This window comes from Pteropus vampyrus, unplaced genomic scaffold (genome assembly GCF_000151845.1).
Source record: "Pteropus vampyrus isolate Shadow unplaced genomic scaffold, Pvam_2.0 Scaffold283, whole genome shotgun sequence".
Taxonomy (NCBI): Eukaryota; Metazoa; Chordata; class Mammalia; order Chiroptera; family Pteropodidae; genus Pteropus; species Pteropus vampyrus.
Window position 1 is genome coordinate 1,348,901 of NW_011889064.1, and position 15,045 is coordinate 1,363,945.

General features: G+C 43.8%; 1 protein-coding gene across 1 annotated transcript in view; it reads right to left on the reverse strand.

Moving 5' to 3' along the window:
* Positions 1-1,011: 1,011 nt before the first annotated feature.
* The window catches only part of EMP1 (epithelial membrane protein 1), a 20,965-nt gene continuing 6,931 nt past the window's right edge, over positions 1,012-15,045 (reverse strand). The window contains exons 2-5 of the mRNA XM_011375989.2: positions 6,482-6,594; positions 4,560-4,656; positions 4,306-4,446; positions 1,012-3,592 (exon numbers count right to left, since the gene is read on the reverse strand). Coding sequence (XP_011374291.1) covers positions 3,426-3,592; positions 4,306-4,446; positions 4,560-4,656; positions 6,482-6,559 — 483 coding nt within the window. The 5' untranslated portion in view covers positions 6,560-6,594 and the 3' untranslated portion in view covers positions 1,012-3,425. The remainder of the gene's footprint in view (positions 3,593-4,305; positions 4,447-4,559; positions 4,657-6,481; positions 6,595-15,045) is intronic.

Here is a 15,045-nt window from a genome sequence, read left to right on the forward strand (position 1 = left end):
TGGTGCCCAAATAGGTGGTCAAACACTATTCAGAATGTTTCCGTGAGGGTGTTTTGGATGAGATTAACGTTTAAATCTGTCGACTTTGAGTAAAGCAAATTGCCCTTTATAATGTGTGCGGGCCTCATCAAATCAGTTGAAGGCCTGAATGGGACAAAAGACTGACCTTCCCTAAACAAGGGAGAATTCTGCCAGCAGCCTTTGGACTTGAATTGCAACATAGGCTCTTCCTTGGATCTTCGGCCTGACACCAACCCCTGCAAATTTTGGAGTTTCCTGCCTCTGTATTAATGTGAGTGAATTCCTTAAAATAGATGAGATAGACATATAGATAGATATAGACATCGCCTTTTGGTTCTGTTTCTCTGGAGAATTCCAACTAATATACCCCCATTCACGATACAGATCTTTGAGGTGGAAGATTTTGTGTTGGCAGGACAGGATGACTTGGGTAGTGCTAGCAATTTGTTGGAGATTCTGACTAAAGACCTATAGGCAGAAGGGAAGAAGGGATGCTCTGGAGCTCTGATCCATGACTGGGCATATGACATAGGGGAAAGAATTCCGATAGAGCAAAGGGAGAAAAGTAGCCTCTCATAATGGTATCCTAGAAGCAATCTAATAGGTCTCTGAGAGGGTATTAATAATCAATGCAACTTGAGTAATTAAATTTAAAGAATCTGTTGAAATTTTATTTTCTGCTTCTATTGTATATTTTTTTGTGCGTTAGTCTGTGCAATCATTTAATCTAAGACCACAGGGAACTGGAAGACAGCCTCCTTCACATTAAAATCATTCTTATCATATTGGTGTTGATCTGGTGCTGGGGCACACAGTATCTACCCTGCTTTCCACCATTGATTTCAGCCCTTATGGCTCACAGAAAGCAGAAAACTGTCCTTTTCTCCAAGAAAACTGTCCTTTTCTCCAATAAATGGGCTCCTGCAAATGTATGTGTTGCATATCTCTGTGAATTGCTTTATATACTGATGACACATCAGAGGAGTTGGCTATTTCAAAGAAACTTTGCAAGTATCTCATTTTTTAATGCCATAAGCTATTCTGATTCAGGATCACAACCTCTCTCCAACATATCAGCTTTTGACATTCCATTTTGTGCTTAAGAGGTTTAATCGAAGCAAGATAAAACTATATTTAATAACGTTTAATTGCCTGAGTTACTGTAGAAATGCCTAATGTATTACCAGAAAGTAGCTGAATGTCTTGAATAAATGCCAAGTTGTCCAAATCAAACTGACTGACAACTTAAAAAGAAATGTCATTATTATCCACATTTTCCTATGTTTTTTCCAAAAGAAAACATTCACATGGTGAAGGGAATCAGAATCTGTTTTTATATCCCTAGAGTTATAAACATTTGTATCAAAATATTTACAATTATAGTATATGAAATATCAATCTATTAAAGAAGAAGCCAAATACAGTACTAGAACAACCCACCAATGTAATACAAATTACATGAGATATAAGTGGCACAGAAACAGAGTAAAAGACAAGGGATTACATGGTTCACTCCAGTCATCGTTTGACTTTTTAACATAAGGCGAGTATCTCTTTTGGATATATCTGATATGTAAGTATGCTTCTGCACATAAGGCAACCTTCTATAATCATGTGATAATTAAATCATAATTAAAAAGTTTACCATCCCACAGTTTTTTGCTTACCAACTTGTCTAACCTCTGCCCAGAGAATTTGGTGGCCTGTTCTCAACATTCCCGTAACCAGAATAAACACAGAGAAATATACTTAGTAATAGTCCTTTTACATAAATACCAGCAATCATGCCATAACAACTCTCCAAAAAGAAAAAGTATATAAGAAATAGGAGGAGGGGAGAGCTGGGAGTAGAAAGTAGGCAAGATGTCTCAGATTCTCCCTAGGGTAGATCTTCTTCTCAGGATGACAAAGGAAATGTCGTCCCAAAATAAACCCTTTAGGCAGAATCTGAGATGGCTTAAAATAGCTGCACCAGGCCAGAGCAATGCCTGCTTAACCAGGAATAACATATTATTTCTAAGTCCTATATAGAAATTCTCTTATGGCAACAGACAGATCAATTACCATCTGACTGGGTACCACTAGAGTTTTTGGTTTTTGTTCTTTAAAGAAAATATCTTCCCATCACCTATATTTTTATTTATCTCATGGAAATTTTCTCATTTTCCTGGGAGCACAGGCACTGTGTTCTTATCATGACTGAACTCTAATATGCTTAATACTTTGCAATTATATAGCACCTTTCGCCCAAGGATCTGTTGTTTGGTTTTGGTTTATGTGTGTTTCAATAAGCTTCCAGAATTACCTTGCCTCGCCTATGGAGCAGGACAAGCAGAGCCTCTGAGAGGCGGCCACTTAGGACCCCTGATCTCCAGTATGAATAATTAGGTAAAACTTTTTCAAAAGTTTATAATTTAGAGGGAGAGTAAAAGATTGTGTTATAAGGAACTATGTTCATCTCTCCCGTTATATACTTAAAAGTAACACTGATTGCATGAAAAGGGAATCCAAAAAACATAACCCTAATATAGCGCTGTCGCAAGACTGCTCTTTGATCCCATAATTTGTGTGGTGCTTTCACCACAGAATTGGTTGTTAGTGGCTTTAGAGAAATTCTAGAAGAACTGCCATGCCTTTAAGCGGGAGGCCTAGCAAAGTCCGCAGCAAGAGGTCTCCTTGAGGGATAGCTGTGTGAGGTCTGGTCTAGGTTCTGACCATCCCCCAGGCCTTCCATTGTAAAAAGTTCTCTTTCTTGATTTAGCTAACCCATCAACTTGACTATGTGACTATATCTCTTCCTCCCATTTTGTCACAAATACCACTGAATTCCATAGAGCTAAATATCTGTTCTAAAGAGGGACAATGGCTCGCTGGCCGAAGCTGTCCTGTGGGACCTTCAGACTGGAATGTGATGCTTCGCTTTGGGTCAGGAGGGCGGGATGGCTTCCAGGCTTAGCATATTCAGTACAAAGACACTATCTGCTCTTGCCGGAACTTGTACCGCTCTTTTAACTAGCAGTAGGTCCAAGGACTGCAGTAGGTCCAAGGACTGCAGTGTAAGACCCAGAATTCACCTTTGGAAGTAGAGCCAGTGGTGTGGCAGCTGATGGGGCTCCAGGCAGTGTGTGTAACTGAGAACAGCTGGAGGCCAGATCTGGTGGCTGGTATCAGGCTCTCTGGCCCACAGGGAAGTTCTAGCCAACTACTTTTTCCCAAGGGCAGGGTGTTGACAGTAGAGGACCTCCTCAGTAACGATTTGGGTTTCAGCTTCTCCCACCCTAACTTCTCCCTCCCCCACCCCCCTCCCCATCTTGTTTTTTTCCTGCAGAGCAATTTCCACTTTCCTCCCAGATTCAACGGCTTCCTCCTCCCCACCCCCCAGATCCCCATAAACTTGTTCAGGCTTATTTCTTTCTCAGGACCAGATATAGAATGCCAATGATGAAACTAAAGCAGAAGCAGATCCAGGTCAGGATGAAGGAATAGCCATGGTGACTTTTAAGGTAGGAGGTTCCATAACCGTCCGCATAATGATGAGTGTAGATGGACACCCCGACCATAATGCACAGCCCTGCAGGGGGAAAAGAAATGTATGTTTATTTGTTTGTTTGTTTGTTTGTTTTTAACACTGAAACAAAGAACAAGATTTTATAATTTGTAAAAGACCCTCTTTCCTTCATCTGCATTGGGGAAAAGAAATCTGGCTATTTGGCCCCAAATAGTTCTGTCCATTTGCCCTGAACCAAGCTTGATATTTCTATTGGTAAATTACATATCTTCACTGGCCGATGTGGCTGCAAGTGTGAAGTGAAATCAGAACTTCGTGTCTACCACCCAGCTTTCCCGTCTGGACCCCGGCACATGTCGGCAGGCTGCCCAGGGATGCAAAAGAACATGGCATTCCTCCAAACAGTGTGTATGTGGGAAGAATGACAGGAGAATGAGAATGGCAACAATTGTGAGCATTGTGGCCATGGCTGCATCTTTCTGAAGACTCCCACATGCCCTCCATCTTCAAGCATCTTGTACACAAGTGGTACCGATGTGCCCGCCCCATCCACTGGGGAACACTAGATTTAAACAATGAAGCAAATGAGGATTCTAATTCCAAGCAGTTATCAGGAGTCCTCAAAAAAAGAGACTAAATAACCAGAGGAGAGAATTGTACGAGGCCACTTCCCCGAGCCGTGTGCTTTATCTGTCCGAGTTGCCAATAACACCCATGGTAAGATGTACATAAAAGCATTGCCTGCATAAACTGGAATTCGCGCCTGAGATACTCACAGCACACCAGCATGGTGGCTCCCGAGAGGAAGAAGCGGTTTCCCTTCTCCATGGTGAAGAGCTGGAACACGAAGACCACGAGGGAGATGACAGAGAAGATGATGGAAAGGATCATGAAGGCCTGCACTGCCTTGAGCGCATCTGTGGACACAGGGCGAGGAGAGCAAGGGTGTCAGTCCGACCAGTCCCAACAGGCTGAATGGTTCCCCAATCACATAGAGCATCAGCACAGAATACGATATCTTTACAGATACCTTCATTGGCATATAGCAGGGTTCCATCGCAGTTACCATCGGTACAGTTTTTCCAAAGACCTACTGATGCTATTCCAGTATCTGAAACCACCCAGACCTGAAACCAGAAGGAAAAAAAAAAAGTTGTTTAAGAACTGATCCCCTGCTTTAAAAAAAGAAATGGTAAATCAGCTTGTGTTGGGACCAAATCTTAATCAAGACACCCTATTTAGCCACAAACGTGGTTAAGCAACTCATCTCTTGGTGGAAATAAGGTTCAACTAAAACTGAAGTCACAAAGGTGCCAAGGGAAAAGAGAGAGAAGACTGTGTGATCCAGGGGAGATCGCCTAGCCTCTCTGGGCTTCATATTCCTCATCACTCTAAAAAAAAAAAAAAGGAAGTAATTCAACCATAGAAGTTTAAAATTCTAAGGTTCTAAGAAATGGAAACGTTGGATGAGGAAACTGGTTTTAAGGAGGCATCATTCCTACTCTATCAAGATTATTTCACTTAAGGGCCTGGCTAAGAAGGAAAAACGTTAAGGAAAAATGTTCAACTGGAAACAATTAAGAAGCACAAGGGAATTAAGAAAATAGCAATGAGTCTGGGTGATTAACAAGCCACTTTCGTCTAAACAGAATGATGAAACTTTGATTGTCACAACACGCCAAGTAATTTCATAGTAAAATAGTACCACAAGAACTTTACTGTGGAGGCAGCTAAAAGTAGAAGAATGACCAGAATATATTCCCTGAGGCTCACCATGGTACCAGGACCCCTTCGTACCCTGCCCAATAAAAATAGTTATCCTACTGGAATGAAAAACAAACACCCAGCTCTGTCCACAGAGTATCTGTCTGTTAAAATGCACGTTATGGGAAAGGCAAGGCCAAATGTGGAATTGCCTGCTTTTGATTCCATATTCAGCACCTTGGCATCCACCGATATAGTTTGAAGTCACTTATCAGACGTGTTGCCCTAAGAGACTCAGGGACTGGCATACAGAATGGCTGAATTACAGTCTTCAGGAGGCTGCATGGGCAAAGGTTCTGTCTTATCACGGTCATGTTTAAATTAGCCTTGCTTATAATCACACCCCCCAATGTTGGCAAAACTCTTCCATCTGAACTTTAAAACCCACTTATCCTGTAACTGTAACAGGGACCTAAACAGATTCTGGAACCATCATTTGCCTGTCTAGCGATTGGTAGCCTTAGTTTTTATCCCCAAGGAACTTTTTTTTTTCCTAAGAGCACAAGAAAAACAAATTAGATGTTACAAACTACCACCAGAGGGCAGAGTAGCCCAAAGTTCAAAGAAAGACTTGCTACCTCTGCCATGTTTATATTGTTTTGAGTGAGTGAATTCAGAGGAACCAGGTTAATGTTGCGAAATTCCACTTTCACGTGCTACCCTTTGCTCAGAACTTGAATTCATCAGTCTGGCAACCAAAGCTTTTCATCATGTCCCTCACTAATCAAGGTTCCTAGAAGGAAGTTCTGCTCCTGCCACCTGGGTGCCCTCATGATGCCCTGAACGAAACCTGTCCCTGCCACCTGGGCCCCTTGAATAGCACTCCTATCTGGAATGTATGTTTACGCTCCTTCCGCCATCCATCTTTATACCAAGGGGAAGCCCAACCATCTACCAGTCCCCCAAGCTCCACCATAGCTGAGAAGACTCCCGTAGAGACTAAATGGACCTCACTGTCTTCTCCAGGCTCTAGATGCCTACAGCCCGGTAGGCTCACTCACATAGACAGTGGCTTTTATCCTCCTGTTATTCAGTTGTTTGAAGTGCAAGTATGTGTTTATTTTTTTCTACAGCTAAGCTGAAAATTCACAAAGGGCGGGGATTGTGGCTTCAACATCTTTTGTAGTAATTTGTGTAAATATTGAAATAACTTCTGACTGAATGAATGAACAAAAGAATATTACTCACGTTGGCGATGGTGGAAACAAATAACATAATGACAGTGGCAATGTGGACCACAAAGATGCCAGCCAGTAATACCAACATCTTGGCTTTTTGATGACTTGTGAGTACAGAGAGTCCTGAGAAGAAAGAAGAAAACGAATGGGAAAGAAAAGGTTACTGTCAGATTCAATAAGATAATTCAGCTTTTCCACACATGTGAACTATCTGCTAAAATCAGGAGGAGTTGCAATAAAAACCATCACAATTTCATCCTAAATTCCTGAAAACAGCCTGGCTCCCCAAATGCCCAGTTGTCTATTTACGTATACCTAAATATGTATATCTAAATATAAACACCATTCTGCATCTCAGGTATTTATATACTCTTAATTCAACCTGTTTCAAAAAAAAAAAAAGAACATTTTATAACTGTTAATATTTTACTTTGTTTGTGTTTTAGAGGCCAAAAGTAGGACTTGGATTTTGAAAAGGCCTTTGACGACTACAATTTTCAGTGAAACAATGTCATGTAAATTTCCATTTTCCACTAGGAACGTGTCCGTGCCTCTGTCAAACTGCTCACTCAGCAGTTTTAATGGAAACGGATCCTTTCCTCAATGCCCACAGACTGGATAGGCTACTAATTTGATCCCGAGTGAGATATAAAATGTGAGAGTCTCAACTTCTATTATTATAATGCTCTTTGGTATTCAATAATTATAACAACCTAATTACAGTTTAATGGTCTGATCACCTACATGTTGACTATTTCAGACTCTTATTACTGCACCTGAGCCTTTGGGCTGCGTGTCCCCATGGTAGAAACTGTGCTATTGGTTTGGGCTCAGGCATAGCATTATATTTCCTATGATTCAATATGACAGTTCTGGGGGCTTTGGAAGTACGCAGCTTGAGATACCACCAAATGTGCCTTCTACTTTTACACAACATTTATACAAATTCCAATCCTTCAATACTCAATACAGAAGACAAGCAAATGCATAAATCACATGGTGGGAGAACTGGGAACTAAAATAAATTAAGAATGTGCATGGATAAACAAAAGCTTTCAGCCATAATCTCAGCAGTGTAGAAAAAAAGAGCCTATTGATCATAAAACCCAGAAAATAAATAAAGTGTGAAGGACGCACATGGGAGGCTATTCTGATTTATGTCAGCTGCAGGAGTGCTTCGTCATGCCCAAGACAGTTAAGATGCAATGCAGACTCCCAGGGACTTCAAAGCAAAGGGCTCCAGCTGATTCACACCCTAGGCAGGGTGGACTCATGGTCATCTCCACCTAGGGAGGAGATGGCTGTGCACATCCTGCAATTGCCCCACATCTCTCTCTCACTCCACCTAATTTAATTGAAGCTTTGAGTGTTCTTGAGCCACTTTCCTATTATACCAGGTATTTACTGGAAAGCACTAATACTATCATTCCAACACTTCAGGTGCCTTTTATCTCTGCTCAGAAAACACTAGAGTGCCTTGCTCTTTCTTTCCAGGCCAGGAATGAGAGGCAGAGACTGGCTTCCATGTTCAGCCTTCCCAATCCAAGCACTTCCCTCCAACCCAGGCCATTCCACTGGAATTTAACCGTGAGTGACAAAAATGAAGTTTATCTTGATGCCTCAGGGGAGGATTTGGAGCTTTCATGTCTCTTTTGAATAATTCACCCCACACATTCGAATTCATTTTTGCTTTTCTTGGGTTCTTGCACACCTCCACAATTTGACTTTAACGCACAGTGGAAAAAGATTTTGGAATTAGACAGAGGCTGAGTTAGAATCACATAAAGTTATTTAGCTTTTCTGTCTCAGTTGCCTCCTATAGGAAGTAAGAGGTTGCGATGCCAATTTTTCAGGAACAATGGGGGTCAAACTGGATCATATGTGTAAAACTCCTAGCGCAGTGCCGGGCAGATGGCAGGTACTAAGGGGATTGCTTTGATTATGATCATTAGTATTACTGTTATTATTATACGAAACTGTGTAGCTGTTGCCAACCCAACCCAGGCAGTTAGTCACCAGGTCACCCCATGTTAAGTGCAAGTAATAGGATATCTGCCACCTAGTTTGTGAGGCCATCTGTAAAAATCCATTTTGGTCCTCTTAGAGCTTGCCATTATGCCTAATCCTTGCCACTTGAGTGGGGAGACCACTACAAACACACCCTCGGGAATGAGGGAGAAAGTTCATTCTTCTCAGCCATGTCCTGACACCCTCCCGACACCCTCGAGATTCACACCATCACTCAGCTCTGGCCTTGCTGCTCATGGGGAAAAGAATAGGCTGACTACGGGGAATTAAAATATTATATAACGAGGCTCATGTTTAATCCTCCTCGGGCTCTATAAATGACTTTTTCTTCCTTTTGTTTTTAATTTACAAACGTCCTCCCCCTAACAGTAGGAAGTGGCTGAGGGGCCAAGAACGGAATATAATATGTCAAGTGAGGCCTTCGAGATGAGACTGAGGAAACGCAAGTTCCCTTCCTTACGCGTCGTGGGGGATTCAGCGGCCTTTCCATCTCCTTGGTCAGCCTGACTCCTTTTCGCGTCTGCCCACACTCTCCATTTTTGATGACTTGAACATTGTTCTACCCCAAATACCTTCCTCGCACTACCCCCCCACCTTGGCCCATCCCTCACACCCCTGGAGCACAAGTCCTTCCTAGCCTGTGGATCTCACTTCTGAGCTAAACTACAGTTCCACCTGACCACTTTCCCCTGCCAGGGACAGACAGGAGGAGTGGGTGGGGGCATCAAGCAAAGAAACGCCTCGAAATCTTTCACCTTAGATTTCTGTGACTGTGCCACATCTATTCACCAAGGAAAGGAGCACAATGCCTCGTATTAGCAAATGTTCTTAGCGCATAAAACACACAATTATCTTCGCTCTGGCTGCTGTATCCAGCCAGAAGTAGGAGCTGTTTAGCTGGAGCTATCACATGATACCTAGCACTTCTCCATCTTTCCATTGCCCTACATTTGTCAAGTTTTTTAGTGTCGTCCATTGTCAGCGTGGAGGGGTTTCCGTTATTTTCAGCGGTGCTCCCCAACACATTCAGAAACAGAATGAACTATATTCTTAAATTTCTGGCCTGGATCATCCCTAGTTACCCAGTCACAATACTAAAGGACCCTCCCACCACCCTCAGCAGAGAACCCCTCAGCCTGAGGAAGGAAGGGGCACGGGAAGACGATCCTCATGACCTTCATGGACAATCAGGAGTGACACCTGACAGGAGAATCTCTGGGCATCTCCCAGACAGCACAGCAGATGGGTTTAAATAACAGAAGACCCCTTGCTCTTAGGACTGCCACCCTCGCATCGCTTGCAATGTAGCTTGCAGGGAGTCTCAATTCCATGTCCTGGTGTGTATCTTGCTTCATAAACAATCACTGAAAAGACACCATTTCTGACCATTTGCATCATTGTCCGCATTGCTGGCTATAAACTTTCTCTCCTGGCAGTACGTTTTACTGACGCAAGAACTGGCTTCTCCTCCACACCTTTCTAAAATGCTGTGGATGTCAGTCTCTGATGGAAAGCATACCCCTAGTCATAGCTAGGCAGCTCAAACCAGGAAGCAGGGGGTAACGGCATGGCCGTTCTGACTGTTTGGATGCAGTGCCTGCCTCTCTCAGCATTTGCTGCACTGAGCAGTCCCAGAGTTTGTCAGTTGGTGACTGGAAACTCCCACACCATTGCATCACTTGTGGTGCTCGGACCCAGGCCACCGGAGCGAGTCAACTACTTGAAGAATAGAACATCCACTGACTGCATTATGCGGGGTGCCAGGAACACATTTCTCCACCCACCACTGTAATCAGAATGGAATCTCCTCCTTTATTCTCACCGACCCAACGTGCCTGGAACAGGGGTGGTCAGGACTCCATGGGGCTGGGTGGGAAACTGAGAAAAGTACAGGAGGTATGAATGTTGAAACCCTATAGAGAAAAGTGCTCGTTAAGAAAAATGCATGTGGGAGACTTACAGCCACACATAGGTTCTCTGTTATTCCTTCTCCGTTCTTCTTTCTGCCCTAACTTTCTGCACAGGTCGGCCAGTTCCCTTTCCAGCACCACCATTTTTTGTTTCTGACCACGCTTCTCCTTTCCTTCTTGAAATGCCCAGACCACATTAGAGCAACAGTCTCTTTATGCTCCTGTCCCTGATGCAAGCCTCACAACCACTGGCCATTCTAGATTTGGATAGTTTTGCTAATAGAAAATTTATTACAGTCAGTGGAAGTGACCCTGAGGATCACAATTGCTGGTGATTGGAGCCATAAATGATTACCTACTGCGGGCAAGGGGGAGAACTGTCCTCTTTAGTTGTCTCCGCTTAGTAAAATTTTTATTGCTTTCTTGCTTATCCCCCCCTACACACCACCCCACCCCCCCCAACCCCCAAAAAATGAAAGAACCAAAGGAACATAGCTCTGAAACTGGCTTGCTTTGCCTCTTAGCCTTCGTTTAGATAGCCTAACACATTTAATGTCCTCCGGCCATGAAAAATTAACCTGGTCCCTGTGGACACTTTTCCATTTGTAATGAGCAACTGGTACTTCAGAGACTAAGAATAATTGATTTCTAAAGGAACAGTAAGGAAGTTTACATGTTAGTAATTTCGCTCTATGGTTGCTAAGTTAGAGGTCTGATAAATTCTTCCTGCCGAGTTGTCTGTGAGTTTATTGCGTTGCCGTGAGAGTCTGGGAGAAGCCGTTCTTTAAGGCACAGTAACTGAAAGCAATGCAATAAAATAGAGCAACCCAAAACCTACTTCTCCTGCAAAGGAAGTGGTAGAAATCCTGGGTTTGAGTCACTGAAGAATTAGCCTGAGCCTGGGGGATACAACATAATCAGAAATGAGGGGTGAGAGGCTGTGTGAGCATCAGAAGAGTCCCACAGAGCTCAAATGTCCATGATTCATTTGAGAGTGGGTGAGATTCTCCCAGACAAAGGCAAAGGGAAGACATCCTCTACCAGATGGCGCAAGAGAGCTTTTTTGGAATGCGGTGTGTGGCTCTGGCTGACTGAAGAAGGCAGTTTAGTCATTTCTCTGGCAGCCTAAGTTAGCCCAGGCTTTTCTGGGGGGGGCGGGGGCGGGGGGCCGGGAGAGGAGAGCAAGAACAGCCAGATGCCAAGTTCCCTATTTCTCCTTCCTCTCATCTCAGTTTGATTGCCCAAAACATCGCAGTCAAACCATGAGTTCTTCCTTCGTTGTTTATCTCTCATCCATTCTTACTTTCCACTGTCCTTGTCCAACCAGTTCAGGTTCTTGCCTGGATCATAAGCATCAGCCTCTCCTGTGACCCTCTCCCTGAACTTCTCCTCTAATATAATCTCCACAGTGCCAGTGAGTTATCGGAGCATGTCACCACTCTGCTCAAGATCCTCCAAACATCCCGCCACCAAGAAAGAGACTCCAAACACTGCAGGTACGCTGGCCCTGGAAATCTTAAGAATTTGGGAATCCAAGGAATTCGATTTCAAAAGGAAAAAAAAAAAAAGCCCTGACTTTGTGTCCTTCCTCCAGGAACTACCTATCGAATTCTTTTCAAGAAGCTCAAATCCTGCCTTCACTAGGAAGCCTTCCCAGATACAGAGTTCAGAAGTAGTCATTTCCCCCCATTACGCTACAGCCCTTCCAGACCCCCTTTATTAAAAGCCCCAGTGGCAGCCTGACTGGCAACAGTTATCTACGGAAATGTTCAGCTCCCCCATCCTGAAGATTCTAAGTTCCTAAAGGAAGAGTCTTGTCTATGATAGGTACCAAATAAATATCTGTTCAGTGAGCAAATAAATGGATTAAGGAAAACAATATCTTCTTCTTCTTGGTAGAAAAATAATCAACATCTAAGTGACTGAAGTCTTCAGGATAAACAGAATTCTGGAGGGGAAATGTTTTCCTTTTTTTACATACATGAATTTTAGTCCATTACTATCTTTAGACATTATTTATATAGTACTATAACTATGTACTGAGCATCTCGTTACATGCAAACTCTTTGTTATATATTTCCATATGAATACCTCTGTAAACGAGTGAATATTTCCTGAGTACCTTTCACATTTGAATATACAAGGGTATATACACCCCTTGTTTGCTGCCTTTTTCCCAGAGGAAATAAGTGAATGCAAAGATAATATCTTAAATTTCTAAACACTATTTTGTCCATAGATTTAACTTTTCTATCTATCTCTAAGTTATAGAATCTCTGGACTGAAGTGAGGCGGGGCTTAAAGTTTCTCCCCAGTACATGAAAGTCATCTACACCAAGAAACTATCTAAATCATGCTTAAACTCTTCTGGTCACAGGGAGCTCAGTACCTACCAAGACCCACGCACCCCACCCTACCACCAATAGAAAGGTCCTTCTGACAGTGCATTGGAGTCTGCTCTAGGCAACAATTATCCCTGATCTTAGTCCTGCCCTTTGCCTAATGCTTCCTCTTCACCCTTTTCTAAAATGGTTACCTTTGCAGCAGGTTATCAGACAGTTAACCAGAGGACAACAACTTAGATTCTAAAATCTCTATCATGTTAGAACACAGTCCTGACATTACTTGACTGCTAGACACTACTTTGTCTTTTCATCAATGTTTTTTTTTTTTTTTTCCCGACAGTGACATTGCACTCTCTTTCTGGATAATTGCAAACTTTGAAGAAACTGTTCTCGCACCATCTGACCAAAGACACGCTGCTTCCCCCGAGGCACGAGAAGAGATGAAAGGCCAAGTTGCTCCTGGTCATATGATCGCCATGAGTCAGCCCACGTCTCCGTGCCATCTTCCTCCGCATGACACCTGAAACTTCAGCCGCCCCTTCCTCCTAAGGACACTGCGTAGGGTGGTGGCACGAACGTCTTTCTATCCTCCGCCCGTCAAGATCATTTTGCTTTTGGCGGTTTGTTTTTGATGTGTTCGTTCCCCACTGAGGATCGTTTGGGTTGGCGAAGTGGATGTCCATTTAACACAAAAGCAGAAAAGGAAATACTCTCTTTCGGGAGCAGACGTAGAGGATGTACCCAGAGGAGGAAAAGGCTGGAATTAAAGGCTAGCCAAGTAGATGAGCTTTTCTGGCCATTGTTATTGTTGTTTTCTATCGACTGTACTTTCCATTCTAAATATTGTTCTCACGTAGGGGTAGGAGAGGGGGACATTGATTTCTCTGTAGGAAACGTGGAGAAAAAGGATCCTCAAGAACCATTTCCTCCTGCCTCGGGATATCTGATGTTTGGTGTGGGACGAAAGAACTTCAGGTTGTACTTCACTATATACACACCACACCTTTATGGAAAACGAGAGGCTTGGGCCAGCAAAATGGGCTTTAAGCTTCTCTGGCAGAGCCTGAGGACCAAGAACTGCACTAAAACAAACAGCACAAATCTTGTTTTTGCAAATGCTCCCAAGGAGAACAACCTCCCTCTCTTCTTTCCCCTTGTCCTCAGTCGTTTCCGGGGTGGGGGCGGATCTGGGCCACGTCTGCAAAGGCTGAGGCCAGGCCTGGCCTGAGGAGCTGGGCCCAGCCAACACCCCCAGACCGCAGCTGGTCAGGCCATCGGGCGAGGTCTCCTGGGTGAGGTCGGAAGCTTCAGTGTCTTCTGCTTCTGACAAAAGAGGAGTGTTCTGGCAGCCGGAATGTCTTCAAGAGAGAGGTTGCCAAGATAATAACTAGGGTTTGGGAAGAAAATCAAGGTGTGGCCAGGCCCCAGAGGCGCTTGGGTGGGTCCTACAAGAGATGGCGGCAACATGCTTCGACCAGCAAAGCTGCAGCCTTGCGGGGTATCATGCGCTGGGAAGGACGCCATGCAGCCAGAGGCACCCAGAGAGCATTGGGTGGGCTACGGGCTTTGTTTCTCTTTCTGAGGTCCGTTGATTGTTTAGAAGTTCAGAGGCATTTAGGTTATTCAGTCCAGTCCCTTGACAAAGGAGGAAATGCATGTCCCCAGAGGGAAAGCAGAATCGGAACAGAAAAGGCCCAACTCCTAGGCCTTTTCCACCCCAGTGTGATCTTCTCCCACCCATATTTGTTTAGGGTTCAGCAGAAGTTCTAGAACTATCCTTTACTCTGTTCCTCCTGCCACCTCCTAGTTAATCAGAGGGTCAACACAGCCCTTCAAAACAGTGCCATTGGCAAAAACAAAGGGTCTTTCAAGGACCACTGCTTTTTCCTGCCTGGCCACCAGAGGCCCGATTTGATCTGCACACTCCAAACTCTGAGACAAGTTTCAGACATTCCAGCCTGGCCCCCAACCAAAGCACAAAACAAAGCGAAGCTCCAGGCTTCAGGTTCAGAGCCCTTTCTCTGAGCTAAGTGTGAACCCTCGCTTGCTCAACTCACTTTTTCCGGATAGTAAGTCTTTTTCCAAGTCCCTGTGGCTCCAGCCCCCTGAGAAGGGGCCTCTGATAATTTGAAAGCAGAAGCCCAAGTATCAAGGACCTTATTTTGCTCTCAGCTCTGATCTGATCCTTCTGAAAAGACGAGAAACAGCGAGGAAATCACTGTTCCGTTGGCACAAATATTCGATGGAAATGCAAATGATACCAAGGATATATTGACTAACATTTGTGCCTG